Genomic DNA, 27,735 nt, shown 5'->3' on the forward strand with positions numbered 1-27,735 from the left:
CTTTAGAAGCAGAACAGTATAGAAGCAGGTGGCTGGCTAGCCATTTATTATGACGAATGTCAAAAGACTCATTCACAAGCAATCGTTTCGACGTTACCCCTTCAAGCAGAAATACATTGCTAACACGTTCCCCACTCCGTCAGCGTCTTCCAAGGTGACCTCTCGCGATATGAAGGCCAGGCATCAATCTAAGTGGCAGAGGGCTGATATGCATAATAACACAAGCTGTAACTAAGCCTCAAAAAAACGGAAGCACTGCCACCACTGCCCACTGAGATGCATTTCTCAGTGGGCAGTGGCAGTGCTTCCGTTTTTTTGAGGCTTAGTTACAGCTTGTTTGGGATTTTGTCTGCGATCCGATAATTGCATTTCTAATTGAAAGAAGCAGCGCGACTTGACTATGTAACATAGTCTCGTCGTGCTACTTCTTTCAATTAGAAATGCAATAGCGGATCGCAGACAAAATAAAATCCCAATGTACCCGATTATATAACTTCTCGGCTCGGGGCGGAAAAACGGACTCACTCACCAAGCCTGTCACTCACTCACCTCAGGCCTGCTGACTGCTGTTGGTGGGCAGATACACAGCACATGCCACAGGGGGGTTGGGCCGCAGGCCTTAGCATTGAATAAAATTATGGCCGCTTGCCCGCTTCAAGTACCGTGCGCACCTCTCTCTGCTCGTCCTCTCGTCACTCCTAGGCAGCCAGTCACGCTCATTTAATGACCAATGCGCATGCGGGAGAATTACCACCAGCACCATAGACAGGCGCGCAGACGCGGCAGAGGAGGAGACAGGACTTAATTCTGCGCGCTGCGCACAGGCACCTCCTCCTCCGCCTCCCTGAAACGTCTGTAAATTAGGTTGCAACGCAGATTCAGCACTGCAGTCTGCACCGGTCAATCAGGCTTGTTGGCGCTTCGGAATCGAAAGTTAGTTGGACGTCTGAGAGAGTGAGTGAGTCTCAGTCTCAGACATAAACACGATTACACGACACCTAGACCTGGATGTGACTTGACTAACTTCTCCTCCCTCCCAGAACTAAGTGAGTGACGCTGTTGTGCCTGCACTGCCTGGGGGCCGATTTTCAGTCCGACCGTCATGGTCGGACTGAAAATCGGCCCCCAGCCACAAAACCGGCCCCCCCTTCCGAAAACCGGCCCCCACCCCCCTCCAGCCTACCGGGGGATTGCCCGGTGCCCGGACTCACCAGTCCGGCCCTGGGCGGACGAACTCAGCCGACGGTGCTCGATGGATCACGAATGGCGTCTGAACTCGGACGTGGCGCAAGGCATCTTTCAGCAGTGGGGAGAGCCTTGGTTAGATCTATTCGCCACCAGAGAGAATGCGCAATGTCATCAGTTCTGCGCGTTGGAATTACCAAGGCGGCACTCGCTCGGCGACGCATTTCGTCGCGAGTGGAGTTGCGGTCTGTTATACGCCTTTCCGCCTATACCACTTCTGCCTCGAGTGCTGAAGAAGATCTGGCGCGACATCCTTGTGGCTCCGGACTGGGCTCGAAGGTTCTGGTATCCCGAGCTACTCAACATGTCAGTCGGTCCCCCGATCAGTCGGCCTCTTCAAAAGGACCTTCTGTCGCAGCAGCAGGGGACGGTCCTCCACCCGAACCTGTCCAGTCTCCACCCCCATGCTTGGAGATTGAGCGGGGGCAGTTGAGGCCATTTGACTTGCCTCCTGAAGTTTGTAATGTTATTCCGGCAGCCAGGCGTTCCTCCACTAAGTCGGTATACGCCTGCTGGTGGAACAAATTTGTGGCATGGTGCACAGCAAAGGCTGTGGATCCCCTTTCTGCCCCTCTTTCTGAAGTTCTTCTCTTCCTTCTTTCTCTTGCCCAGCAGGGCTCTGCTCTGGGTACTCTCAAGGGCTACCTTTCCGCCTTCCTAAGGCTGCCTGATCAACCTTCTTTGTTCAAGTCCCCTATAGTAACTCTTTTTCTGAAGGGCATCACGCACATGTCCCTTTTGTGATGCCTCAGTGGGACTTGAACCTAGTTCTTACTTTCCTGATGTGCGCTCCCTTTGAGCCACTTCACTCTTGTCCTCTCCGTCTTCTCACCTTAAAGACAGCTTTCCTGGTTGCCATCACCTCTGCCAGAAGGGTGAGTGAGCTCCAGGCTCTATCTTGCAAACCTCCCTTCCTGTCTGTGCATCCGGACAAAGTGGTGTTGGGTACCAAACCATCTTTCCTGCCCAAGGTAGTCTCTGCTTTCCACATCGGGCAGTCCATCACCTTACCCTCCTTCTTCCCGCCTCCGCATCTTTCAAAGGATGAAGAGCGGCTTCATTGTCTGGACCCAAAACGTGCGCTTTCATTCTATGTGGATCGCACACGCCAGTTCCGGGTGGACGACCATCTCTTTGTTGGCTACGTGGGTGCGAAGAAGGGACGGGCGGTGCATAAACGGACCATCTCTCGGTGGGTCGTCTTATGCATCAAGGCGTGCCACTCCTTGGCTAGAAAGGAGCCTCCAGTTGGGCTGAGGGCCCATTCCACTCGGGCCACGGCAGCTACTACTGCCCTGGGTCGGGGAGTCCCCCTGCAGGACATTTGCCAGGCGGCTACGTGGGCCTCGCTGCACACCTTTGCGAGGCACTACTGCCTGGACAGTCAGGTCCGGAGGGATAGCTTCTTTGGCCGTTCCGTCTTCCAGGACTTCCTGGTGTGAGTATTCGTTCGCAGACCCACCACCGGGGTTGGTATTGCTGGGGTATCTATTCTAAGGTAAGGAATCTAATACTAACGTGTTTCTTTCAGATGAACAAGTTACTTACCTTCGGTAACGATATATCTGTAAGAAACAGTAGTTAGTATTATATTCCTTACCGCCCCACCCATCCTCCCCGTTCTGCGAACTGATACCTAGGGTTAAGGTTATTCCCCTTTCAGGGCCCTAGTTTCTTGGCACCAGTCTTGGTTCTAGCATGGCTCTGCGTATCTGGCGCGGAAAAGCTGTGGCTAAGAACTGACGTCAGCGCGCATGGGCGGCGTCTAAGTATTCCGACGACGTCATTCCGGCGCAGACGACGCCGACGACGGACGCAGAGCCGGAGACAACGCCTAACGACGCGCAGGGGTATTGCTACGCAAAAATTTCCGGATCCAGTCTGACGCCTGGGGATATTCTAAGGTAAGGAATCTTATACTAACTACTGTTTCTTACAGATATATCGTTACCGAAGGTAACTTGTTCTTTATCGCCTTTGTGTAGCTTGTCAGCATCCAGTGCCATCTAGATGACCTTTATACTTTGGTAACTATATCCTTGGTTCTTGCATCAGTTCCTGTTGTCTCCAGCATCCATCTTAACTTTCGGTAATCCAGTCCTAGTCTCTTTCCCCCCAGTTCTCCTTGAGGTGTCTGCTAGAGCTCATTGTACAGTGTATTACATTAATCGATATCAGCCTTCTCCAAATCTCCATTTTTCAATCATGGAGTGCACTGTTGGACAGTATGGAGGTTGACCTCTTCCCTCTCTGCCACCCTTTAGGCAGTACACAGCTGTATATATTTTGACACCTAATCTTCTCTTTGGGGCAACAGAGGTGTTAAAGAGGTTTAGTAGTAGAAAGAAAAGTTTGGGAAGATCAGTTTCAGAATTACCATTTGGTTTCAAAGTCTGCCCTGATAATTGATGTAGCTTATTAATATAACCGCTGCATTATTCCACACTGGGACTTCTGCATTTAGGCTTTGATGTATACCTAGAAACCACACACTCCCGAATTATTGTTCAAGAAAATCTGATGTTGGTAACTCGTCTCTCAACCATAGCGTACCTCAGTTCAGGTCCCCAATCCACCACTTTCTAATTTTAGCCATCAAGGGTTTGTAACATGTGTAAAGTATGTTGGGTCTATATGGTGTTTAGTATATGGTGCCAATAGTTGTCAGAGATGGTGTAGCAAAATACTTGGTCAAAAGGCCACAACTACATGTTGACATGTTTCATTTAGACAATTTGAGTGGTGGTTTTTCTTCCTCCACACAAAATATTTGATGCCTTTACTAATCATGTTTAGTGTCCTCATGCGGGGGTGGGGGGAAGCTTTAGTTTTCATCATATATCAGCCTTCTATTATGCTCTAGCTATATGCTCCTCTATTGGTCAACATGCCTACCACTCTAGTCATTGGCAGTGCCTCACCTTCTAACCAATAGATCGTGTTGCCCAACACCTTCTGGAAATTAAAGATTGTGTTAATTATTTGCCTACTGAAGTTTGAGCTCATCCATATGTCACTGAATCGGTCTCCGAATCCTTAGTATACATTGCTAGATTAGCTATAATGGCGGGGGAGACCTGAAATGGAGTATGAAAGTAGATCCTTGCACCCTTGCATTATGTGCATCAGTTAAGTGCAAATAGACTGCCAAGTGTACTTCTCTACAAACATAACAACTCAAGCGGTGGCCCTGCCTGCAAGATGCACATGCTAATGAGACTTTGTTTTATAAACATAGTTGTAGAAGCCTCATGAAAACCAGGACCAGGTTATGAGTTAAGTGCATTTTTGGTGCTACCGTTGCATTTCGGTAGCATGGAGGGCTGAGGGAGGCTAGCCCCTTCTGTAAAAGGTAAGATTGAGGTAACTAATAAAACCAGGGGGCATATTATCAAGGACTGGTGTTGAAAATTATCGCCGTTTTATTGGCAGGAAACTGCCGATAAAACGGCGATAATGGGCTTGATAATACGCCCTTGTTAATTCCCATAGAAGCCCATGTTCTGATGTTAACATGGGCTTCTATGGGAATTAACAAGGGCATATTATCAAGCCCATTATCGCCGTTTTATCGGCAGTTTCCTGCCCATAAAACGGCGATAATTTTAGCACTGGTCCTTGATAATATGCCCCATGGTTCCTTCACAATCAAGGGGCTCTTTGGTAGTGGACATTCTTTGGGCTATCTGGTCTTTTTTGGCGTTATTCTTTTGTTGTAAAAGCTAGATTCCCAGTGATTTGGTGTGTCTAAATCTTGGTTGTCCGCGCTCGCCTGACGTTTTCCGTGCTCTCCTCCAGGTGAACGATTAAGTATCGTCTCGGTCTGTTACACCCGCCTAGTAAGGTTTGTTAGGCGGCTTTCTTGCAAGGACCTGCACAAAACGTCTTGAAGAAAGAAGCACAAGTCGTCTCACTCTAAATCTCAAAGTGAATCTGTGTCCCACTCCGAATCTAGCTCCAAAGTGATGCCAAGCAAGGATGTTGTAATCTAGGCTTGCAATATATCCAGCTTCATCCTCTTCTGCAGAGTTGGATAACAGCAGCCTTTTTTTATGTATGGCATTGCAGAATTATGAAAGTGGCGTAGCACAAACAATGTAAAACAAAGTTTTGACATAGATTGGGCATTTGTATTGTGAAAAAGGTTTTCACTGTTCACATAAGTACAGAAAAGAGAGAAAGGATACGTTTGAAGTGGATGCAGGAGGAGTTGGATCAACAGCATTTCAGCATACACTTATCCTAATAATAATTATTAATTGTTATTTATTTCAAAAGGGAATGATTGTTTCAGCGCCAAGTCGCCTTTCAGGCAAACTGTTGCAGTCCTTCACAATTTCACCCGCCATTTCCTGGTAAACAGCTACGTTTTAAAAGATTTCTGAACTGGCCAAATCTGGAGACTTTCGCAAAGACATTGGTTGGTTGTTCCAAAAGTGAACTGATAATAGCTTCGCACCTGGTTCCAAGTGCTCTTTAATATATAGGAGCCGGAAGAGCCCACATGTAAGGGTGCAATCCACATAAGCAAAACGTTTAGGGAAGGGACCAGCAGCTGATCTATGTTTGTTCTCGATAATCAGATATGTTACACTGCAAAACCATCATGAATCGAACAAAGTATCTGCAGTGTGGTCGCAAGCAAGCAGCCATGAATGCAACAGCATGCTAGTTGTTGTTGCTTTCATACATGTCTCGGATTGCCTAACTGGGAGATACTTTTCAGCTCCAAGGATGAAGGCTGTGTGGTGCAAGTGTGGTAACTGAGTCCCAAACAGAAAGGTGACTACCATGTTTGTGTACTGGAAGCCTTTGCCCCCTTCTTAGATGTAGGTTTGCTACTGGTAGTGTTAGTAACAAGCAGCAGGCCCCAATCTGGCTCTATTCATGAGCCAGCAGTTCTCCTAAAAACACTGGGTACAGCTAGACATATCGTGGACAATGTGAACCTATTGGGGTTTTGTTTCTTCATGAAATCATTTCGAAATTTCACATCTAGATTGTGATCTAGCCTCCACCCCTAATCTCACATCTAGATTGTGATCAAGCCTCCACCCCTAATCTCGCATCTAGATTGTGATCTAGCCTCCACACCTAATCTCGCATCTAGATTGTGATCTAGCCTCCACCCCTAATCTCACATCTAGATTGTGATCTAGCCTCCACCCCTAATCTCACATCTAGATTGTGCTCTAGCCTCCACACCTAATCTCACATCTAGATTGTGATCTAGCCTCCACCCCTAATCTCACATCTAGATTGTGATCTAGCCTCCACCCCTAAAAGTCTCAGAAGTCCTTGGAGTAACATTTTCCACTTCTCTCATAGGAAGGCGTGGTATTTAACGCAATTGTATTTTAGAAGGCTGAATGTGCACAACAGGGAATATTCATAAGAGTGGGTGAATAATAGGGTATGAGAGTAATTTGTAGTGTAATGTATTCGCTTGGCCCTACTCATCTGAGCTTCTCTCTTCGCATTCCCTGGTCCTCAGAAACCCTTTTTATTAATTTTGGTAAAGTAGCCCCATCAGTATAACTAGGACAAAATATTGCAGCCGTATTTGCTGGATTTCACACAACGCAGCGCCGCAGGGGAAGTTGCTGAGCTGCGTTACATGAAAGGCAGAGAGCAGAACTGCACCATATTTACAAGGGTATGTTGCTGTTCAGCTCGCTCCTTTTGCTGGGGTATTTTTTATTTCCATTTCCAGCACTGTGTAAGTGGTTTGGGCTAGATTTACAAATGTTTTCATGCAACGCAGCTCAGCAACCAAATTAACTGCCCTGCGTTACGCAAGGGAGACTCACAATGCAGAGCCGCCTGTACTAACATTAGCCTACGCTTTAATCCCCTCCATTGTCTAATTAGGCTGCCTTCTGCAACACCCAGCCTTGCACCATGGTGCAGGGGTGACTGTGTGCTGTCTAGAGTAGGATTGGTAATGGAAGCATTCCCTTCCAATACAATCCATACACCTAGGCATACCCAAAATTTCCACACATTAGGGTCACGATTTATAAAGAATTTGTATTAACTTTTTAACGCAATCTGATGCAAAGTCTTGCGTTGGGATTTACAAACCAACCCAAATCTCAATATGTGTTGGTTTGTAACCCAAGTAAGCACAAAGCAGCGCAATGTACTGCCTTGCGTTTCTTTGACTAGGTGTTCCCAAGCAACCACCAATCGGTTTTGACGTGAATCCCTATTTACAAACTTTTAGGCAGGGATTTACGGCGAAATCAAGTGCCTTCCTGAGGCAGGCAAAATGAGGAGCAAGAGAAATGCTTTAATTTCTCATCTTTGCACATGTGCTGCATTCTGCAGCACACTTGCAAAGGGTAACATCTCTTAAAGCATAGTTTTTGTGCAGGAAAGGACCGTTTACTTCACAAAAACCTTTACGGACTACTACGCAGAGACCCTTGCACTATGGCTCAAAGGTGCCTGTGTTGGTGCATAAAAGCCACAAGTTTACCAGTGCAGGGAGAGAGCAAAACTATGCCTCTTCCAAGAGGATGGGGGTGCATTTCTGCTCTCACCGATTCATGCAAAGCAGCACAGTAACTTTACTTGGGGCAAGGGATAGCTGGTGGAAATGGACCTGGTTAGCCTCCTTGCCATGCAGCACGTACTGCAGCTGCAGTAGAGTCACTCACTCGCAACTGCCAGAAACCGCAATCTTGGCCTGAAAGACCACAAGATTCCAGCCCTTGATGTGTCCCCGCCCCCCTTGCAATTTCTTACCAGCCATCATGGTGGAATGAGTGCGGGCAACCCAGCACTTGCTGCTGCCAGTTTCTATCTATTAGAGCTCACACATGACTGCAATTACACATGAATCTTGACGTCCAGTATCCCCGACACTGCAATTCCTTTACCCCGTCTTAACTCTGCTCTTCCAAATCACTTCATAATGGACCGCAGACCCTCTCCCTCTGCTGCCCAGTACTAGAACAACTTGTCTGTGTACCTCAAAGCTGACATGTACTGCCCAATGATACTCCGGCACATCTCTACCACTGCAGCATCCCTCCCTGGATTTTTCCCAGGACACCCGCCCAGCACTACCCGTCTTTCAAGCTCTGCAGCACTATTTGCTATTCCATATGTAATCTCAAATGACTGGGCATATCAGTCTCGACCTTTAACAGTGCCTTTTATTTGAGTAATGGGACCACATATGATGGAGCAAGTATTCCCATGTGACGCGACTTGCTTGTATCAAGAACCTCAAAAATAACATTAATAAGTTAATTCAACATATTTGTCTTACTAATATTGCACTTTTACACTACACGGGGGGTCCCAGAGAAGCTTGCCTATGTGTTTACTAAAAGGTAATAACGCTTGCTTCTAATATGGTCGCTGCTTTGCAGGAATCTAGTCTGCGCATGCGTCGGTCATACCCATGTGATGTGACGCACTCGCAGTTCTGGAGGGAATTTGTTGCTCATGCGCAGTATTGCTAAAATGGCCGCTTTGTTTTTCACATGCGAGAGGCTTGCACTGCTGCTTTTGCATAGCCGTTTGTTCTGCTTAACTCCTAATGCTATAGTTATTATAAAGTAAGGGATGTAGTATAGCCATTCACGGTATACAGTGTACTCATTTTTTCCTGTGTTTCTAAATAGTTTTCGCTTACTTTTCATGTATCATCCTCGGGGGGCCCGGGAGGTGCTGCTATTCCATCTTGAAGCCCGTATAGAACCAGTCATGTGATGGGGGGAAAGAAAGTCATGCAGCAGTGGAACCCAGCCAGCTGGCAGCCAAAGCCAAGATGCTCCTGGGAACCGACCTGAGACCCAGCAAGAAGAAGCTGACTTGTACCTGCATTTGCTACAAATGTATAATTTTACAGTATACCTCATTGTCTGCTAAAACCTCTCTTGCCATGGGAACTGGAATGTAAGGGGTGGGTTCGAAAATGAATATTAAGTCTGAGAAAGTCTAGAATTTAGGAGGTACCATGACCTAACCTCCTCCCTTGCCCAATCAGAAATTAGGGAACCTTTCACTTGCAACATATGTGGGTGGTACATTGACCCGAAAACAGTATAATTAGCCTAGGTTTAGCTGGAGAAATTGTCCGATTTGTCCGAATAGCTGACCTGTCACTGACCCAACAAACTCTATAGGTGATTGATACAGAGAGCTGCGGAGCACTCTGTCCGTAATTTCCACAGACTCAGTCGGAGTTTGAGAAACCTTAAGTTCTGGCGAAGCACTTTGCTGGGAGATTCGAGAACCCAAATCGGGCTTATTGGCAGATTCCTTGCAGAGAGGGGGTAGCGCAGGCGTTGCATCCGAAGCTGCAGGTGTTGGTCGTACCCTTTGGTGAGCCCAGTCCTGATCTAAATCCTGAGGTTATCCTGTCCTGAATGTCCATGAGCTGTATCTGCTTGCCTACTGGCAGCCAATGTTCTTGAGGGTCCTTTCCCACCTTTTCCAACCGACCCGTGGCCAGGGTTGGTCTACATTCTGTCCTAGGTAAATATAAAACTCTGCGTGGGTGTTTGTCTTGCTTAAACGGCTTTCCCTTTTTCCCCGAATAAAGCAAAATTGCCTATTGTCCTTTACCCTGTCTTTCTCTAGAATAAGATTTTCGTGCAAACTGGTGTAATAGTATGTTCCATTCTCTCCCTACCCTTAGTATAGTACTGACTCATATGCATATATAGTTTGTTCCCTTTTTTTCCCTCCCTTTAGTGAATAAGAACATCTGGACGAATCAAATTAAAGTTTCGTTTTCTTATAGACCATCAGTGATAATCGAAAGTCTGCTTTGACTAGTATGTTCCCTTTTCTCACCCGCCTTTAGTGAAGTTAAGAAAGTCTGCTGATCTAAATTTAGCGTGTTCCTTATTTTTCCCCTTCCTTATTTACCGGTTTCCAAATGTTTCTTACTTTAATTCAGTTATACTATCTTCTTACTCTTAGTAATAGACAGTTTGATCTGTGTAAACTTGTGGCTCATGGCAATTGAAGACGACGAGAACTAGATAAAGGTTTTGAAAACTTCTTGCGTTTGTGGTTATTATAAAGTATAACCGTTATTTCACATGTTGCATGGTATTTTTGCGTTTTCTACCTACTTCTGAACTAGCTCCAGATCCATTGTAAGTTTAGGTACCTGTTACAAGGATTGGTAAGTCTGGTACATGGAAAACGAAAGGAGGAAATTGAATTGCTGATATCAGTGTGTAGGTTTATTTATTTATTTATTTATTTTTTAAACTTATAGAGCGCAAACAAATACCACGAGTGGTGTCTCGGCGCTGGGCTGACAGAGAGGCAGACAAGAGGCGACTCCTTTACATTTATTGACAGAATAGCCAGGTCTTCACTTGCTTTCTAAAGATCATCAGTGACGGGCTGCATTTTATTTGATGGGGCAAGGTATTCCAGAGCCTCGAGGCAGCTACCAAGAAGCGTCTGTCTCCCCAAGTAACTGTTCTGACCCGCTGAATACAAAGGGATGCAGATGAGGCAGATCTTAAAGCTCTCTTAGGGACATAAACCAGCAATGATTCCCTAAAAAAGTCAGGTCCTTGGCTGTTCAAAGCCTTGTAAATAATGCACAATGCCTTAAATTTGGTTCTTTTTTTCACTGGAAGCCAATGAAGTTGGTAGACAATGTGGGAAATGGACGCAAACTTAGGAGTTTTAGTCAGAATTCGTGCAGCAGCGTTCTGCACCATTTGTAATTTCTTAAAGACCTGCTCCTGGGCATTCAGCAATAGCCCATTACAGTAGTCCTTTTTGGATAACACCAAGGAGGACATAAGTGTTTTCCCGGCAGACAGGGGAAGGAAAGGTAATAACTTTTTCACTTTTCGTAGCATGTAAAAGGAGGAGGAGACCACTGCATCAGCATGATTAATGAAACTTAGTTTGCTGTCAAACAACACTCCTAAGTTTCTCACCTTCGAAACTGGAGTAGGAGGATTACCCATTTCTGGTGGCCACCAGACCGGGGACCAAGCTGGTTTTAGGTCTCCAAACACCATTACCTCGGTCTTATCGGTGTTTAGTTTTAGACAATTACTGTCCATCCAGTGACTAATGGCTCTCATGCCTATCTGAAAGTTGGCCGCTACCTCACTCCCATTTTTATGCACTGCTAACACCAACTGAGTGTCGTCGGCGTATGAAGTCACTCCCCTTCCATGGATTTTAATGACCCTCGCCAAGTCCGACACATAGATGTCAAAAAGTGTCGGACTTAGCGAGGATCCCTGGGGGACTCCACAAGGCAGCACAAATGTAGGTGAATAAAAATTCCCCATCTTTACCGACTGTTCTCTATTAGACAGAAAAGAGACCAGGAGCTCCACAGCTTTGCCCTGTATGCCCATAGCTGTGACACGGTCGATCAAGCTGTTATGATCGACCGTGTCAAAGGCCGCCGAGAGATCCAGCAAGATCAGGATTGCCATGCCACCCTGGTCCATGATCTGTCTGATCTCTTCGGAAGCCTTTATAAGCGCCGTCTCCATTCCATGGCCTCTCCTAAACCCGAACTGGGTGTTATCTAGCAGGTTGTTGTGGTCAATGTAACTGGCCAGCTGTTTATTTATAACTTTTTCAAGTATTTTGGATGGAAAAGGGAGGGCTGCTATAGGGCGATAACTTTTTAATTCCAAGGTGTTAAGAGTGGGTTTCTTTAGCAGTGGTTTTATTATGGCAGTTTTCCATTTTTGAGGATAAATACCTGATTCGCAAATAGTACTGCAGATATTCTCCAAAATTGGAGCTACTACCTCGGTTGTTGATTTAATGATGGTCGGTGGGCAGGGATCCAAAGGGGAACCCGACATAGTTGTTTTGATAAGATCTTTTATTTCTGAGAGTGATGGAGGGATGAATTCATTCAAAGAAGAGGATATGAACTGTGGGTTATTGTGGCTCTCTGATGGTTCCCCCATTATATAATTGTTGAATTTATTGAAGATTTCTGTGACCTTGGTCCTGAAAAAATCAGCCATCTGATTACAGAACTCTTGAGTAACATCTGTAGTATTCGCTGTTGGTATATTTGTTAATGTTGCCACTACCTGGTATAATTGTTTGCTGGAATTCTGGGCTTTTTCTATCTGTTCGGTAAAATATTTGCTCTTTTCCAGTCTTAACAACTTCCTGTAGACTGATAATGCTAGTTTGTATTTCTCTTTATCATTGTTGTCGTAGTTGATTCGCCAGCACCTTTCTAGATTGCGGCATTTCTGTCTTTCTAATCTTAAAGTTTCGGAGAACCAAGGGGCTGATGGTGTTGCGCGATTTGGGCGCAATTTCTTAAAAGGCGCTACTTGATTAAATGTATCTGTAAGCCATTGGTTATAGTTATTTGCTGCCAGTTGAGAGTCTGGCGTTCTAGATGGTTTGTTATTTTCCAATTTCTCAGATAGTGTCTTTGTATCTATATTTTTCCAGTCCCTGCACGTTCTAAGTTGCTTTTTGGCCGAATATTGATTTTTATCATTTTTAACACGGACGTGAAAGACCACTACTGCATGGTCTGACCATACAATAGGGACAACAGTGGGGGAAATGATGGCCTGGTTATTTGTAAATAGGCCATCAAGAACATGACCTGCTTTGTGCGTGGCTGTAGTGACTAGCTGGTTTAGTTACCTGATTAAAGGTTATATGAAAAGTATTTTATGGGCCCGAGTGTGCATTTGTTTTTGGTTGGGTGACCTGCGCACTCTATCACATACACATCATAATATGGCCAGTTTTTCCTTGAGACAGATAGTCGAGCACTCTACTCAGGTTGCAGAACATAGTTTAGATGGTATATTTACATCAAATATGTCTATGAAGGTCTCATAGGTGCTGTCTATTCTCTGGTCATACCAGAAAGCAATAATATTTACAGTGAGTACTTCCCAGCACTCCTCGAGACCTCATAACCCCCCCCTACAGTTCATAAAGGTCAGATTGAAGGAACATTGACCCCCTTGCACTACAACTGTCCGTAACCAGTTCAAAGCCCAACCTGATCAGAGATGCAAACACTGCAGCTCAAAGGTTTTCTTCCTGGAATAAAGTTGCGGTTGATCCCCCTAGCTCCTGAAAGGACTTTTTTCCCTAAGCAGAAAAAATTCCTCAGAAACCTGGTTAACCTATAAACTGAGAGCACAGAAACAAATCTGCAGAAGGAAGGAGAGGCAGTGGAGAGCAAACTATGATTAATCAGAAAAAACGAAATATGTAATTCACTTTCTGACTATAAGAAATTAATATTGGAAGAGAAAAGCAAGTACTACTCTGCAAAAATTCTGCAGTCAAAAAATTCTAGCAAAGAGCTCTTCATGACAATAAAAAGCCTAGCCAAACTGTGAGATCCCCCTAGCATTGATAGCAAAATACATTTTGTAATTCCTTAGCAAGGTTTTTTAAAGATAATGTGGAGGCAGTGTATCAGTCCTTTAGGGACAGTGACATTAACTCCAAACGGAAATCTTCCAGTAGTCACAACACCTTTCCCATCTAACTTGCTTCTTTCCTTTTTTCCACCCATCGCAGAACAGATTACTCAGATGGTAAGGACATCTGGATCTGGGCCCCCCAAAAATACTGCACCTTGCACCCGAAATTATCAGTGAACAACTTAGGGCTGTATTTAAAGAGACCATCAGTCAGGTTTTTTCCCCTGATATTTGGAAAATAGCCTTGATTCTCCCTCTCTTTAAAAAACCCCTAATTTAGATCCAGCTGATCCCAGTAGCTACAGACCTGTCTCTAGACTACCCTTTCCGGCAAAGGTGTTGGAAAAGTGTTAAAAATACACCTTACCTCGTTCATTTCTTCCAAAGAACTTTTAGATCCGTCTCAATACGGATTCCGTGAGGGGTATAGCACTAAGACTGCATTGGTCATGGCTGTCGAAGAGCTAAGATTAGTTTTGGATGCTGGAGGAAAGGCCAATCCTGATTCTGGCCAATAGGTTATCAGAGCTAGGGATAAGAGACACTGCCCTTAAGTTAGTTAAATCCTTCCTCTCTAACAGTGTTCAATCAGTAGAGCCGGGAGATTTTTCATCTGACCAATTCACTAAGCATGGGCGAATTTTGCAAATTCGCAATCCGCGGATCTGCAAATTCGCAATCCGCAAAATTCACGAATTCGTGTGAATTTGCGGATTGTTTTATTTTTGCGTGTTCGCGGGGCGCTTTGCGTGTTTTGCCTGGTTAATCACTGCCACCCTCTCGTTTTTTATGCCCTTCTGCCCTCTGTACCACTCGTTTCTGTGGCCTTCTGCCCCACCCATTTTTTGTCCCCTTCTGCCCTCAGCCCCACTTAGAATGGCGCCGGCAAGCTGCCAGCGCCATTCTAAAATAGCTACAAAGAGCTTCAATAGGAAGCACTAATAGATAAAGTAAAGCAGGTGCTCGAGTTGAAGGTCAAATTAAGTTACACAATCATTAATCACCCCAAGTTTGGGGTGATTAGTGATTGTGTAACTGAATTTGAGCTTCAACTCGAGCACCTGCTTTACTATATCTATTAGAGCTTCCTGTTGAAGCTGACTTTTGTAACTATTTTGAATGGCTCTGGCATCTTGCCGGCGCCATTCTAAAAGTTACAAAAGTCAGCTTGAACTTTTGACCCAATCCGTTCCGCTCACGGATTTTTCGGGAAATTCGCAAATCTTGCGGATTGAGAATTTACCGAAAATCCGCAAAATCCGCGAGCGGAACGGATTTTCCGCCCATGCTTATAATTCACACTTTCATTTAGCGTACCAAAGGGCTCGTCTCACATTGTTTAACCTCTATGTTACCCCTCTGGCTCAAATTATTAGGGAGTTCGGCTTCTCAGTGGTATCTTATGCCGATGATACTCCGTTAGTAGTATCAGTCTCTAGTAATATGGAAGAAACTGCAGATAAATGTAATAGCTGCATGACCCAGGTAAATCAGTGAATGAGCTCTAACTGTTTAAAACTTAAAGGCAGAAAAATAGAGGTTCTCCCGATACCTCCTTTTGGTCTACAAGATGGTGGCCATCTAGTCTGGAAGACCTTCCAGTCCCTGTGAAGAAGTTGAACAACCTAGGGTGTATCATTGATGATAATCTAACTTTTAAAAACAAGATTAGTACTCTCACCTCTACAATTTTTTTCATCTTAAAGATTATCAGAAAAATTTGTACTTTCATAACCTCCGGACACCCTAAAAAATGTTGTGACAGCATAAGTCCTGTCCATACTGGATACTGGAAATGATTTATACATGAGCATTCAAACAAAGTACTTGCAAAAGTTACAGCAACTCCAAAATGCGGCAGCCAGATTGCTACTGGTTATCCCTACATCTGAGCCAGTCTACCACGGTCTGATAACATTGCACTGGCACCCAGCCGGAAAAAGGATTACATTTAAATCTCAAAGCTTGGCATACAAGGCACTGTACAGTGCCGGCCCACAATATCTGAGAAGTCATATGATTTAGTATGGGCCCTCTAGAAACCTAAGGTCTTCACACAGAAAACTTCTACAGACCCCCAGATTTAAGGCTTGTTGCAGTGGAAGAAGTTTCATTTTGGGGACTGTTAAGGTATTGAACTCGCATCCAGCTGATCTAAAGAACAGTCCGCAGCTTTTATCCCTCAGAAAAGCGCCTTCTAAAATTTCTCACTATATTTCTTCGGCAACCTTCTGATTCTCGCTGCCATTAGAGTCTGGATGCCCTCGAGCACGCGTGTGCTTTACAAATGTTCAAAGCAAATCAAATCAGCCAATGCATTTCATTATGACTCTCAGGCCATCCTCCAAAAACAGTGGAACACACGTGTGTTTGCAAATGCCCCTCAATCCGGACCTGCAACCCCCCTGCCACTTTAGTACTCTGAACCACACAACGCTCTGTTGTGCACCTCTGCCCTGCTGCCCCCAGTATACCTTGCGATTGTCGTATGCGACCCACAAATAGCTCTGCCAGTGCAGGGCAGACCGGCAGTACACTGCACAGGGCTAACAATGCACCTCAGCCCATCTGTTACTTGTATGCTTCTCTTATCCTCTGCGTGCCTTCTAAGCTCCCTGACTACGGGACACCCAGAAATACTACACTTCATGCCACCCACACTCTCAGGCACATTGCATGCAGCAATGGAGCACATTGTGTGTGACTTAAAAATGATACACACCTGAACCACACATAGGGGGAAAATGTACAGTAATATAGCTAGCTTGATACTCTAAGGACTGATTACCTCAGTACATTGTTGTCCAAAGTAGGTCCACGAAGGCCAGATCCAAACAACATTTTCAAGAAAACCACAGACTTTCCAAATTAGTATTATTTAGAGCTATTGTATGTACATTGGTTAACTTGAAAAACTAGCATGGTTGAAACACTCCTAGACTTACATTTCTTAAATAATTCATAAATGGCTGAGAAGGGATTGACCTGTTCAGTTTGGTTTCCCCTAAGGTTCTGCGCCGGCTTCTCAGTTAGGGCGGAGGAGTGTAGCCCCACTACTGAGAGCCAGCAGATGCAAACAGGAAAAATAAAATAAGAAAACTATTTTATTATAATTTTACTTTTTCATCACGGAGCAGAGTCTTGGGGCGAGGCCACCTTGACGACAGCAGCAAGCACGGAGGGGTGGTGGGCACTGCAAGTTGGTTTGGTTGGCTGTCTTAGGACGGCCAAACCGACATGCGCACTTAGATTTCTCCAACCTGAGCTGTGTTGCACAGTTGGATGGAGAACAGCAGGCTCCCAGTACCTGTGGGAGCGCAAAACCAGCCCGCTCATACCTGTCACTTCTCCGATGCTGGGTAATAGTATTACCAGTATCTGGATTGGAGTTGTGGAGTCTGAGATCTTGTGCACAAGCAGCAGAGGAGTAAAAAAGCTCTGAGGCGGACAGCAGCAGATAAGTTATCTTTTTTGATTGTTCTTGCCCCCTGCGCTGCCCCACCACTTTTCACCGACAGCAGCCACTACTGCTAAGGTTGCCAGATCACGCCATATCATCAGGCAGAGTCCAGTTCAAGATGTTCTTGTACAAACCAGAGCCCCTTCGAACTTTAATCCAGCAGGTTCAATTGAGATAAACAAGTATTACAACACTCCTATGTTGAAATGAATGCCAAAGCTAGAACAAGGTGTACCCAAAGACATGGAGTCATGTGGTAATTTGACCTTTTCTACACCTACTTAGAAACTTGATGTGGGGCCGTGCCATTATGGATTCATGTTGGGATAAGCCAATGAGATGGATGTTACCCAGACTGTACACATCATGGTCATATGAAAAACTGCACACAAAACAATGTAGAAGTATTACTGAATATCTTCCCATCTCCCAAGAACAGTCCTCACTTCCCAAAATCCTGGGTAAATTAGTCTTCCTCTGCATCAGTTCTATCTGCTTGTAAGAATTTACTCCCATTTGTTGTCCCCCCCCCCCCCGCCCCAAGTTTGGATTGTATGGTTTTGCTTGCTTTAAAACGCTATGCACTTTACCACTGCTAAACAGTAGTAAAGTACCTGGGCTTACCCTCTATTATATGTGCTGTACACTACAACTCCCTATGTCGCCTATTTAATTCCCAAAGTCCACTGTAAATCGTGCCGTATGTGCACCTATGGTATAGAAAATTAAATACCATTTGGGGGCTGCAGTGTGTACTTACACCACCCACATGTATGATGAAAGTATGTTTCTGCTAGGAGCATCACTGCGCTCTGGTTAGGCTGCAGTTTAAATACACTACAGCAAATAAAATGCCTTTGCCATGTTGGAACACCCAAATTTTATATTCACTCACTAAAATGGGCCTTGTAAGGCCAATATATAAAAATAGGGCACAATACATATTGGGGATAGTGTGCCCTTGCGGCGAATAACAAGTTACTTACCTTTGGTAATACTTTTTCTGGTACAGACTATATCTAGCTGCATATTCGTCACCTTATGAATATTCCCAAGGCATCAAACTGGATCTGGCAACTTTTTATCAGTACCTAAGTGTGCCAGTAGGTGGCACTGTTCGGCTTCGCACTGACACTGTTCCTGAAATGATGTGCCAAGCCTATATAGGCGTCCTTCCCGCACCCAGCCGTCAGTTGTTTCAAGACTGTCCTGACTGGAGGAGCTGCAAACCCCTGGAACTCCAGCTTTTGGCCGCCTCTCCTGGGCAATACCCCCTGCCCAGGGGACACGGTAAAAAGCCTTGGGGTATTAATCTGCAATGATTTGTCTCTGAAGCCCCAGATTGGTGCAGTAGTATCCTACTGCTTCTTCCACCTCCGCCGAATCTGGAAGATTTGTGGATTCTTGACCACTGAGGCCCTCCCTCTTGTCATCTTGGCCCTGGTAATTTCCCGCATAGATTACGCAAACTCACTCTATGTTGGCATCCCAGCATACCAACTTCGCCGCCTCCTGCTGGTACAAAACCAAGCAGCTAGGCTTATCTACCATCAGCCTAAGCATCAACACATATGCCCTTTATTGAAGAGCTTTCATTGACTCCCGGTTGCTAAACGCAGCATATTCAAACTGGGTTGTACCATCTTTAAAGCCCTTGCTGGCCAAAGTCCAGCTTTCATCTCCTCTAGGATTCACCGTTACAACCCTGCACGTGAACTTCGCTCTTCTCACCTCAATCTGCTCACGATTCCCTCCTTCAAACGAAAAAAATATAGCGGTCTAAGATTTTCTTTTCTGGCTCCCCAACTCTGGAATTCCCTCCCGACTGAACTTAGATCTGTAGCTTCTTACCCTCAGTTCAGAACACGTCTCAAAACTCTCTTGTTTTCACAAGCTTACGAGTAAGTGCTGTCTCTCCACTATTGCTGCCACCCCGCTTCCAGCGCCATGAAACCGCTAGGTGTAAGAGCGCTTTATAAATAATTTAACATTAACATAACATAACTGTCCGCTCCCCCAGATGCAGAGTTCCAAAAGTAAATTGTTGTGACCAATGTGCAGATTCTTAAACGTGGTATCTTATTAATGGATAGAGGCCAATGACCTTAATGGAGAGGATAGGCGGGTCGGTGGGGAATCTGCAGCTAGATCAACTTTCTACCAGAAAGAGTGTTACCAAAGGTAAGTAACTTGTTCTCCTGATAATAGACTTCTAGTAGCAGATTCCTCATGTTATCAATAGATGCCAGAGCAGTACATATTGTAAGGTGGGTATATGGATGGACTCAAACCAGAAAGTCCTGCAGGACCAATCAGGCAAAATGCCCCTCTCTGCAAACCTGACTATCCAGACAATAGTGGTTCTTGAATGAATGGAGGGATGCACATGTAGCAGCCTGGAACATTTCTTGGACAGGGACACTGCATGCCAACACAGTGGTAGCAGCTTTGGCCCTGATAGAATGAGCACACAGTTCTTCCAGAGGCTGTTTTTTAGTCAATAGGTAGCAGATCTTAATGCAGAGAACAGTCTTATGACAGCCTTGCCTTTTTTCACCCCAGAGAACTCCACAAAGGGATGATCATCCATCCAGTGTTTCTTGGTACGATCTATGTAAAAGCTCAACACTCTTTTGGGGCCAAGTTATGGAGTCTTTCCTCCACCTTAGAATGGTGAGGCGGAGCAAAGAACGCTAGCCAGGTCCTGATCTTCTTGAGAATTCTGGGCAGGAGTGGTATCAGCAGAAAGGCATAGAGGAGTTCCAAGTTCCATTCAAGGCAGAACGCATCGCTGAGCGAGAGATGCCTTGGAAACTCCAACACACAAAATGCTGACATTGCATGTTCTCTGCCGTGGCTGACCGATCAAGCCAACGTTCCCTCCATTCGCATACAAGACCTTGTGCCACCTTGGTTGTAACTGCCACATGTGATATGCTATGCATTGACAGCTGAGCTCGTCCACCCAGGCATTCAATGATCCTAGTAGGTGTTTCACCACCAAGAAGATTACTTGATGGTCCAGCCATTCCCAGAGGTGCAAATCCACCTGGCAGAGTGTCTGTGATCCCACCCCTTCCTGTTTGTTGCAGTGGCACATGTTGGTGTTGTTGTCAGTGGCCACCTTTACCATTCTTCACTTGATGGATGGATGGATGGAAGGAAGGAAAGCTTTCAATGAGGGCTCTGCACTCTAGAAAGTTGATATGGAGCCAGGGCTCTAGTCTATACCTCTCCAAAGTGGCTAACACAACCCAGAAACCATGCATCGTTCACTACTGTAAGCTCTGGGTTGGGAAGGCGGAAGGATTTGTTGCTGACCCAATCGCAGTCCGGTAACTAAACACTGCAGATCTTTCATAGTCTCTTCCAAAATCTGAACATGGTCTCTCTATCCCAGGAATAAAGCACAAAACTGAACTGTGTCCAAAATGGCTTAGATGAACGGAAGCGTCTGAGGAGTCAGGTGTGACTTGGGCACATTGTTAATAGGAACTTTGTCAATGAAGTCCAAAGGTGGCAGGAGCTTCCCCGCAGTCTGGAGGTGGTTGGCGACCATATGGGGCAAGCTCACCTTTAACAGCCAGTCGTCGAGGTAGTGGAAGAAGGTCACCCCTGACCTCCGAAGATGTACTGCCACCTCCCCGATCTCTTTATAGATCACCCTATGGGCACTGGTGAGACCAAAGGGGAGCATAGCAGGTAGTGCCAATGGGCCTGCAGGACGGGTATATGGAAACAATCATCCTGCAGGCCCTATGCCAACATCAACTTTCCAGGGTCTAGGGCAGACAAGACCTGGGCCAGTGTAAGCATTTAGAATTTTTCTTTTGAGAGGAAGGCGTTGAGAGGCTGTAGGTCTAAAACCGGACAAAGACCTCCATCCTTCTTTGCCACCAGAAAGTAGCAGGAATAACAAACACATCCGACTTCTGTAGGGGCTCATGAAAGGATGGTCCTCTATCAGGTGATAGTGGAAGCTGTGGTGGTGCAGAAAGGAAAGGTTTGGTGTAGCTCTTCTTCACAATTTGCAGAACCCACCTGCCTGATGTTATGGAATGAAAACCCAGCAAGAATCATCAGTTTCTTTCTCCTACCGGGTGCGTGTGCACAAGTAAAGGGACGTTAATGGGGATTGGCAGGTGGGGTTCCAAAATTGGGGGAGTGAGGAGTTGCCTGGGTGGCCCACTGATCTTGTCCACTGGGGCAGTGGGGACCACAGTGGCAATTGCAAAACTGCTGGGCACTATGGTTGGGTTGGATTAGCGGACGGCATGCAATACCTCTGTTGAAGCAAGGAAATTAACAGAAGGGCTGATGCGGCAGGCGAGGTAAGGCAGATAAGCAGAGGGAGCATGCCATGGCCCTGCCATCTTTTGAACTGCCTGAGAGCGCAGCCTGCCTTGTCCCCAAACATGGCATGTTCATAGGAGACGATTGGACATTTCCTGAAAAATAAGTGGATTGCAGCCAACCATGGCACTGTTTGGCAACACTGGTTCCAATGGCTCGCCATATGGAATTGGTGTTCACACCTCAACAAATGTTAACTTTGCTGTGTTGCAAACGTCCTGTATGGCCTTAGCAAGGACCAGTTAGAGATCGGGATATCTGTGAGGACTTGAGCCACTGAGTCAAAGGAAGAACGTGAGAATAGCGTTCCATCAGGCAACTGGCATTCACGGACGTGAACGCCAAGCTGGCAGATGAGAAAATCTTCTTCTCGAATACCTCCACCCGTTTTGACTCCCTATAAGGGGGAGTCGTTGGGCATGTGTTTGAATTAGTCATGGTGGCAGACACCTGCAGTATCAAGCTTTCAGGGAAGGGGTGCCGAGATAAAATTGCTTGGCCGCCCAGGGCAGAGCTGTGGTATTGTGCAATTTGGCAGTAAACCGGGGGGAGCAATATTTGCCCATGCCCCCAATAAAGTATGCATAAAGGCCTCACTAAATGGTAGGACAGGCTCAGTAGGCTTTACTCAGGACTTCGTTTTTACCCTGCTTTTTACGATTGCTAATTTTCTGTGCAATTAAGTAGTAACAAGCATGCACGTTACCATACAGACCATATTTATAGGACCTTTTCCTTGTATGGTTGAAAATTACTTGTTTTTTCAAAAGACATCATAGGGCTACCAGGGGAGGATGGACTCTGTAGTCACACATTCATCAAAAGTACACGTCCGCTTGCGCTCGAAGCACCCCTTGTGTTCCTGCATGATTTACATGAAGGGACAAGCAAGATGGTTACACAGAAAATTAGCAACCGCAAAAAGCAGGGTAAAAACGAGGTCTTGAGAAAAGCCTACTGACCCTTCATGAGCTATATAAAGGCTAAAACATGTTGACCTATCAGATGAAGATTTCCCAGCAATTGGAGACTATGGGCCCGATTTATATTTATATTTAGGCAGATGGCCCGCCATTTCACCATGGGGTAAATTATTCTGTCCCCATGGTGAACAGGTCGCCCACTTAATTAATAAAACACCACCAAGCTGGCGGTCATTTATAAAGGCATTAGCAGGACTTGTGGTCACGGTGTTTCTTGCCAATGCATTTTACTGTTTTTTTCTACAAAAGGGAAATCACAAAACTGGAATTTCTTTTTGAAAGGATAAAAATTAATGTTCTCCTAACTATGGGAGGCTTCTCCATGGCAAGAGGAGCATTAGATTGGTTTTACTGTTCCCTACCGCCATGTTTACGTGGTGGTAAGGAACAGTAAAAAATTACATGTCCTCCTACGTAAATTGGGCAGGTGGACATGCAGCCATTTCACAGACAGCCCTTACTGCGCTGGGCTGTTAGAGAAATTTGGCCATCATTAAATTTTGCAAGTGGACTACTATATTGTCGGGCAGGGAAGTCCATCGCGATGGAGAACCCTCCCTGCCAATATATAAATCAGGCCCTAAGTTTGAAGGCAAAACATTTGACAATCTCCTTGGATATCCGACCTATGCTCCATTACAGTCAGTCTGAAATTGCGCCTACACTCCGGTCTACCGCAAACTGTTTTCACAACGTGCTTCCCTTTTTCTAGGTGCTTTTTGCCTGAAAATGTGCTTGAACTTAGCACACAAAGTTCTGACAATAGCCTGATGCTTCAGCAATAGTTACCAGTATCTGAGCATAGATTGTGTTAGAACTGTGGTTTGACCTTACCAGAGGGGGGTTATTGAGTTTGTAAGAGTAAACCCCTTCCCAGATTAACAACCCACTTTTTTATCCTGACAAATTAAGGAGCGCTTAGAAAACATTTGAAAACAAGTGCAGTTTCAAATAAAAAAAGTCTCTATTATCCAATTAAGAAGTATTAGTTTCTTCTAAAAAGAGGAAGCTGGATCTTATTGCAACACCAGGTGATAAAATCCTTGGTCTGTATTCCTAGAAGGTGGTTTCAGAGAGTACAGATTTCGAGTGAGTACTTCTACTTTGTTTTAGATGAAAATTGTGAAGTCATGCTTACTCTAGCTCTATGAGGGGGCCATCATTCTCTTGCTGTGTCTGCATTTATATGTGGACATCAACAGCACAACTCTGAGTCAATATCAGGCCCCAGGTACCACATGCACTATGAGAGCAGGTCAAATAGGGTCAGCTACCACTTTAAGGATCTACGTGGATCCAAAGCTTATTACTTTGAAGAGAAAAATTAACTTGGAAATCCCAGAGAATTGTTCTGAAAAAAACACATTGGAAAAGGCATACATTCTAAAAACAAGTTCTGGTTTCACTGGCCCAGAGTAAAAAAAAAAAAAAAAGGAAAAATATCAGTAATAATAACCAATCTAACTTAGATGCGAACATGCACTATGAAGTTGTTATTGGTTCTCAGTGTACCCCCTCTTTGGCATTTCACATTTTTCAAACATAGGTCCGTATTAGAGGCTAGAAGTCCATGTGAAGTATTGGACAAGATGATACATGATAAAAATCCTAACAGGCATAAGCAGAGACCAATCATGTTATGTTTATTTCTATAAAGAGTAGCAAAGTGCATACAGATGTACAACAAGTAAAATTGTTGATAATGTAAAACAAAAAATAATAGATGCTTGATTCTTTATAAAACACATTCTGCTTACATATACACAATTACATTCAGTTAGCGACTATAAATGCTCATACTTTGTTAAAGTATAATGTATGTACAAGAAATATGTTTGTGGTGTGTGGGTCCAGATATTGGATGTGCCAAAGACTGAACTGTGTGCAATTAGAAAGTGAAAGTACAAGAAATGAGGAATCAGATGACCCCCCTAATGGCAACGCTAATTTACTACACAAGTAAATTGGCAGGGTATCTAGAAGGACTGGTGATTATCAGAGGCTCAGAATTTCCATAAAGTTATCATTTAAGTGTCCAACTGCTACACCCTAGACATACAAAATGTGCAGGTGTCTAGCTTCTTGGAAGTAGTGTCAGAACCACTAAACCGCATGTACTGATTCTTTTATGTTGTTGGGTAAACTAATATATGCCAGGTGCTCATTCCAATGAGCTGTACAGTGAGTGCCCTGAAACTCAAAGACTGCATTTCAAGTGCTAAATTAATTTATGCAGAACACAGTTCATGATGCAGTTTCCTAATCTATGTACATTAAACCTTTTGCTGTACAACTTTAATCACTAAGCACTGCTCTTTTCTGCTGGCTTTCCTAAGTGAAAGAGTGCCCATTACTTTGGAAAATGTTTACTACTATTCAGTTAAAAAACCAGATGGCAAAATTACTAAAAGACAGTGTTGAGCAAAGAATGTGGGGAAGCACAATAGATCCTAAAATATAAGCAACGTGACTGGTCTTGTCTATATGGTAGTCTGATATCCAAACTTGTTGGTGAACAGAAGACAAATGCTTATCAAGAGAATCTGAATTGATAAGAAATAAAGCCTCTTGCAGCTAGAATAAATTCTACAACATTGATAGATGGAAATGGAGCAAAATAGGTTCTAACAAAACAGCTGTTCTTAGAAGACATGCCAGCTAGTTTTCTTCTGTTCAGATTCACATCCAACAGAATATTCCCAGATAATATTAGAGATATTGTTTTCTCTTTTCAGCAGTATTAATGGTTGTGTTATATAAACCACATGACATTTATCATTCTTTCAAGGAACTGAGCATGAATTAGATTTTCTCATTTTAAGTATGCTAAATCTACTCCCAGAGAGCAACCATTCAAATTTGCTAGTATTGGACACTAGAAAGTGAATGAGCTGGCCAGAAAAGTAGGAATGTGCTTATTACACTAAAGATCAAGCAAGATCATAGATTGAGTTATTCAATGTTTACTTTCTTAGAAAATAACCCGTAAAGAATTAGAAGAGCTAAACAGTTTGAGATGTCTTTTGTGTTGTCCGTGTAGAAACACGTCTTTTACGTTCAGCAGGTAAATATTTGGGAAAATCCTGCTCAGCAAACAAATATGAAACTGGAATTGACTTAAAGCTGAAGTTCTGAGAAGGCCTGAGTGAGGGGAGGAGATTGTAGAATTAATAAGCCACTGGAGTTTGTTGATTGCAGACCTTCCCACATTTACATCAAAATGTAGAGGCCTGCAAATGAGACTCCATCGGATTTCATACGGGCTGAAAGCCATTTATACAAATATCACTCATGTTTTGGCAAAAAACTAAAGAAAAATGTTTACACCAAAGTGTGGATACCCAGGCTTCTTTTGGTTTGTGTGGTCTAGAAAAACTGTAGGACAAAGGTTTTGCTCCGATTTAAAAAAAGTTAATATTGTGTGGTCAGGACAACTTTTTTAAAAAAGGAAACAATAGCTTCCTTGGTACGTGAGAACAATGAGATTGTTCGCAAGCTGTAACTTGTTAATATGTATGCAGTTCTGCCATCACTAATTTTATTTGTATATCAGTCACAGATTAAGAGAGCAGCTTTACACTTATTATTAGAGCAGCAGCACTACTATTTGGTAAACCGTTCTATATTGACAATGATGCCTATGTAACTGTTATACACGGACACTTGAGTTTTCATCTTCTTTTAGTAATGCACTCTATTTTAAAATTGTAAAAGATAATGTGTGGTTATCAGTCCCATAATTCAACTAGAAGGTACCCCTGAAAAGACGAAACATCTGCAGAAATAGACACTTATATAAAAAGAATGTATCTGATACACTGAAGCAATCAAATGTTTTTAACAGTGTAAGTTGTTCCATCAGAAGACAAACAATAAGGGTGTATTTCAATAGTGAGTAGTTGTGAGATTTGGTAAATAGATATATAAACTATATCCTAATTTAGAGTAAACAAGCATATTTCTGCTTTCATATTTTGTATTTATTCCTGATCAAATATTTCTGGAGGGAGAAAAGTGTGTCTATTGGAAAGTCATCCATCATTCAAATATACATTGTCAATTTACTAAAAATAGATCACTGTTTAATCACACCAATTGCGGACTGTAACGTTTACTTCCAAAGAGAGACGAGTTAACAGACCATATATACATTTAAGAAAACTAACAGTGTTCTCAGAGTTTGGGTTCCTGGGACTAAATTTAAGTAGGTAATATATTCCTAAATTTGCTACATGTCAACAAATGTAAACTTTTCCATTTAATTCTATGTGTAGAACCACATAGTGAATAACATTTTCAAAATCTTAATTGAGTTCTGAAGATTACTTACATTTTCAAGGGAATATGCTATATTTTATTGCACTATAAACTAAAAAACTTAACCGTTTAATGAGGTTTGAGGAATCAATATCTCAACGGGTGGCCAAAGCATCATTCTGAACATTGAAAGGAATTATTTCTAGGAATCTATTTACATTTGGGATGTTTATAAAAGCAAAATTTCTAGTACAATATTGCGTGTTCAACTAGTCTATACAGGGTATAAACGAGTACATTTTTATTTAATTATGCAATACCATGATATAGCAAAAAAAGACGTGTTGGCATTTGTAATGATCTTCTATATCAGCTATTCATTGCAACAAACCTAAATGAAAACTAAAGATTTTGTTTCTGAAATTATTATTATTATTATTAAACATTTGCTGGAATCTAAGAAATAATAATGAGCTTTTCCTGCAATATGAAACCTGATTTAATGCGGGGATCATGTTATCTGACACAGATAGCAGATTTGGGCGAACTATTTTAAAATGTACATTTATATTTAATGTAATAGTAACATTAACAACAACAAATAAAACAAAATAGGTCACAGTAGACTATGGCAGCCTAGGAACCATCCAATGGCTTTGCATTTGCATATAAAACACATAAAGCACCAACAACTGTACAAAACATTTATCTACATTTTATTTATTATGTCCTCAAATCCTTCAATGAGGTTCTGAAAGGTGGTCCGACTGGCTGGATTTTGCTCCCAACACTTCCTCATTAGCTGATAAACCTGTTAACGTGACAAACAGATGACAATTAGGTGTGGGTGTTAATAACATGCCTCAATGTTAAAACAGAAATTAGCCTAAATTAATTTCCAAGCATATATACACACACACATTGAATATGAATATATAAATATATATATATATATATATATATATATATATATATATATATATATATATATATATATATA

At 43.6% G+C, this 27,735-nt stretch overlaps 1 protein-coding gene across 5 annotated transcripts in view; it reads right to left on the reverse strand.

Annotated features, from left to right (window-relative positions):
* Positions 1-24,100: 24,100 nt before the first annotated feature.
* Positions 24,101-27,735, reverse strand: part of JAK1 (Janus kinase 1) — a 436,233-nt gene continuing 432,598 nt past the window's right edge. For all 5 annotated transcript variants that reach the window (XM_086953620.1, XM_086953634.1, XM_086953640.1 and 2 more), the window contains exon 24: positions 24,101-27,546. In XM_086953620.1, coding sequence (XP_086809746.1) covers positions 27,445-27,546 — 102 coding nt within the window. In that variant the 3' untranslated portion in view covers positions 24,101-27,444. The remainder of the gene's footprint in view (positions 27,547-27,735) is intronic.

Source organism: Lissotriton vulgaris, chromosome 1_1, assembly GCF_964263255.1.
Source record: "Lissotriton vulgaris chromosome 1_1, aLisVul1.2, whole genome shotgun sequence".
Lineage (NCBI taxonomy): Eukaryota > Metazoa > Chordata > Amphibia > Caudata > Salamandridae > Lissotriton > Lissotriton vulgaris.